Raw genomic sequence first — 3,875 nt, 5'->3', positions numbered from 1 at the left:
TTAAATAATTCAGTGAAATAAATATGAATTTAAACTCAAAGTAATACCCACTTATTTGTCAGCAGAAATGTATTGCAATCACAATCAATTTAAATTCCAAGTCATTATCAGATATTACATTTTTATATAAGAAATGTGTATATGTTAAATGAAGAAAAAAAGTTTAAAGTGTCTACAATTAATCCAGCTGGTTACATGCTGCAACTGGAAAGAGAAAAACAAAAGAGAGAGGTAAAAATAGACTGGAGTGAGGTAAGTGCTGTTGTTAAACTTATGTTGAACATAAACAATATACATTTACACCCCTGAGAGAAGTCAGTGCAGCAGATCTTTGACAGACTGTTTGCACTGTGCAACGTTTCCAAAGCAGCGCTGAAGTAAAATCTCTGGCAGAACAGGCAGATAAAGATCTTTTGCTTATTAGCCTGTTTTTGAATAATCCGGGGAGTTATGACATACTTCACACTGCAGAGACACAAAAACAAAAGTGAGTTGGAGCAAGAAAGATTACTTTTGGTCTTCACTTTTTGGACATGCAAAGTTTGTTTAAAGCATTTTATGGTGTACAGTAATAAAACATATATGGATCTATATATCCACATTATATATCAAAAAATTGTCTTGTAAACCAAGACATTTCACAAAAAATACTTTTGTTAGGTTTTAAATGAATATAATACAAAACAATAGATATACTGTTCAAAATGAAGACAAAAACACTGACTTCATATGTCCATTAACAATCACCTCAAGACCAGTCAATTAAAAGTAATTGCAAAAAAGTAAAGTGATCTGGGAAAGTGACTAGCACCATTAGTTTGCAGATGCCATGTGGTTTGATATTTTGCTTTTAAGACAACAACTCTTTAGTGAATTATGTTTGTGTTTCTTTGTGTATTATGGAAATGAATGTGTTTGGGCTTACCGGCACAACGCTGTCTATAATCACTGCAGCATTTTGTTGTGCAGTTAGTATTGCAGTTGCAGCGATTTGAAGAGTTATACTTCTCGTTGCATCTTCCCCTACAGGAGGTTGAGGCTGCGTATACAAACAAGCATTAATCAAACAAGTATGCTTTGAGTGGATATATGTGTTTAGGTGTCTGAGAGAGAGTTTTACTTAGGCTGGCAGAGGAGCATGAGTTTGGGGGGTTGAAGGTGACAAATCCCGGCAGGTTCTGACCGATGTTGTTCGTGATCCAAGACTGATATCGAGACACGCGGGCGTAAACCCCAGGAGAGTTGGGATCGGCACAGCCATGTCCCCAGCTGGTGATACCAGCCAGAACCCACACTGTACACTGCTGACTCACCATTGGACCACCAGAGTCACCCTAAAGAGAAGGACAAAAAGAAAGACAAAGGAGATGGACTATTTTATCAAGATGGGACAGTTACATGCAACAGGAAAATAGCAGTCCGTGTCCGTACTCCAACCTGTGCCCCACAGGAGCACTACAGCCCTTGTGTTTCATGTATATTTACACTACTGGAGCTATTCAACATCAAGCATTTACACTAAATGAGCAATGTGAAATCCAGAAATATACAGTAGGTTTTAAAATGCTATCTTGAATGTTCACGGTAGCTGTACAAGCTTAGATTATTTGTAGTAATAATCTGGTTGGGGTTTGTTGTACCTGGCAGGTGTCTTTGCCTCCCTGCGTTAAACCAGCACAGATCATGTTGTTGGTAACAGATCCAGAACCCAGCAGAGTATTACATCGAGTGTTGTCCACGACTGGAACCATAGTTTCCTGCAGAGTCCCAGGAGCAGGTAGGCTCACTGAACGTACACAAACACACACATAATTATAAATAAATGATGTTATAAGTTGATGCAAATGTGAATTTATGAGTTTGTGTGTGTTTTCTACCTCCAGACTGAACATCTCCCCATCCTGTGATCCAGCTGCTGGTGCCGGCACTGAAGACGCTGTTCTGGGCTGCCAGACAAACAGGTTTAATGTAGTTATTGAAGGTAACAGTGGAGGAAAGGCGCAGCAGAGCGATGTCATTGTCATGTGTGTTGCTGTTGTAAGAGCTGTGAACGATTTTCGTTCTCACAGTTCTCATGACTTCATTGGCATTGGATCCCTGCTGTGTCCTCCTTCCCAAGTACACACGCAGACTGGACGTGCTGACACTGAATACAGTCAGAGAACATGAAAGTGAGAAAAGAGCATAACAATATACCAAGTACATTTTACCAATTAAAACGAAATAACTGCATAATATGCGTGTTTGGGTGAATCTTACCCAGGTAAACAGTGAGCTGCCGTCAGCACCCATTCATTGTTGATGAGAGAGCCTCCGCAAAAATGACCTCCAAAGGTAGAGCTGTGCAGACTGACCTGCCACGGCCACGACCCATCGGGAGCGTTCACACCACCCACAATACGGGTGTTTAGAGGGGCTTGTCCACAAACTATGAGAGAGAAAGAGAGGAGAGTGATTGTTCACATTAGCATATCTACATTAATTATTTGACTTGATGTCGACATCTGAAGAAAGAGAAAAGCTCTTACCATTCAGCTGAGAAAGTGAACCTGCAAGGGCAGAAAGAAATTTGAAAAATTGAATTCAATGTTTCCCAGAGATACTTGCTCTAATAATAGTAGATTAAACTTGTTGTGAGACTGAACATGCGGAAAACATCTCTGGGCAAACAGGTTTAATTACACAGAATAAGCACAATTAACAGTCTTCTTTTCCCCAACTATTCAACAAGTGTTGAATAGTTGCCCCATGTCCTGGTACATTTCAGGTGTGACTCACAATGTAAAACATTTATAGGCTTCTTCTGTTCTTGCATTATTAACAGAATATGGCCCAGAGAGAGAATTTAAATATTATCTCTCATGTTCTTTGCAGTTCAGAAATCCCAAACTTTGCTTAGTATCTTATGAAAGAATGGTGACAATGTTCTTCCCCAAGACGCATGCAGTTCTGTTTATTAACCGCTAGAGCGTCAAAAGTTACAAACTGCAGCTTTAAAATAACTCACTAATCCATGAGTTACCGGTCAAATGAATCAGCCAAATGAATCAACCTGGTTCACTTACTGAACTGTAAGTTTAATGAGTATTTTCATAGCCCTTAAACTGCTCTTATGTGCTGTACCACAAAGAAAACAAATATGTATTTACTTTATATATACTTAAATATATAGTTTTTCTTAGTTTTTATAGTTTAGTATTATGTCTTTGTTATAGATATATCATGAGACCTTACCTTTTACACACATGAGCAGGGTCAAAGTCACACACGTTGATCTCCACATCTTCACGTTTCTTAGCAGAATGGAGGCTGGTGGTAATGTGGTACCAAGCGACTCTTGCAGTCCCTTTTATATAGTTGTGCTTCTCAAATTACTCCTTTCATAACTCACTCACCTGCCAACTTCCTTTTTATTAATGCTCCTCCTTAATCTTTTGTCATTCTCTTCAATTCAATTCACATTTATTTGAATAGCGCTTTTCGCAATTCATATTGTTTCCAAGTCTGTGTCCAAATAATATATTTCAGAAATGTATACAAATCACGCAGTTAGCTAACATCATTTTAGGCAAAAAAATTAGAGTGATTATTACAAGTGATTATAGCCTACTACAATATATAGAAATTTAGCATTGGTGCATGTTGATTCAGAGTTTGCATCATCTGAAGTCCTTTTAGGAGTTGGCACCGTCTCTTACATGTGTTGGGGTATCTGAAGTCTTCATAAGTCTCCAAACTGAAGCTCACATACTCTCTAGTTACCTTGATCAGGATGGGCATCCCAAGATAAAACAGAAAAACAAATGAAAAATAATTAGCTGCTGTTCATAACATTTCAAGCAAAGATAATCATGTGCATTTGATCTGATATTACT

General features: G+C 38.3%; 1 protein-coding gene across 1 annotated transcript; it reads right to left on the bottom strand.

Annotated features, from left to right (window-relative positions):
- On the bottom strand, positions 1–3,312 carry LOC311300569 (chymotrypsinogen A-like). The gene is made up of 8 exons (XM_084424914.1): positions 3,235–3,312; positions 2,529–2,549; positions 2,260–2,428; positions 1,878–2,146; positions 1,641–1,786; positions 1,121–1,334; positions 926–1,039; positions 1–465 (listed from the first exon to the last, which is right to left on the bottom strand). Exons 1-8 carry the CDS (start codon positions 3,281–3,283, stop codon positions 461–463), a joined length of 987 nt encoding a protein of 328 aa, XP_084281040.1. The 5' UTR covers positions 3,284–3,312; the 3' UTR covers positions 1–460.
- Positions 3,313–3,875: the final 563 nt, after the last annotated feature.

Source organism: Rutilus rutilus (assembly GCF_951802725.1).
Source record: "Rutilus rutilus genome assembly, chromosome: 12".
NCBI lineage: Eukaryota > Metazoa > Chordata > Actinopteri > Cypriniformes > Leuciscidae > Rutilus > Rutilus rutilus.
This window is presented reverse-complemented; position numbering and strand designations above follow the sequence as displayed.

Coding starts and splice junctions, on each gene's coding strand:
- LOC311300569 (XM_084424914.1), bottom strand. CDS start 3,283: ATGTGGAGATCAACGTGTGTGACTTTGACCCTGCTCATGTGTGTAAAA. Junction 2,550..3,234: donor CCTGCTCATGTGTGTAAAAG/GTAAGGTCTCAT, acceptor CTGCCCTTGCAG/GTTCACTTTCTCAGCTGAAT. Junction 2,147..2,259: donor GCAGCTCACTGTTTACCTGG/GTAAGATTCACC, acceptor GACTGTATTCAG/TGTCAGCACGTCCAGTCTGC.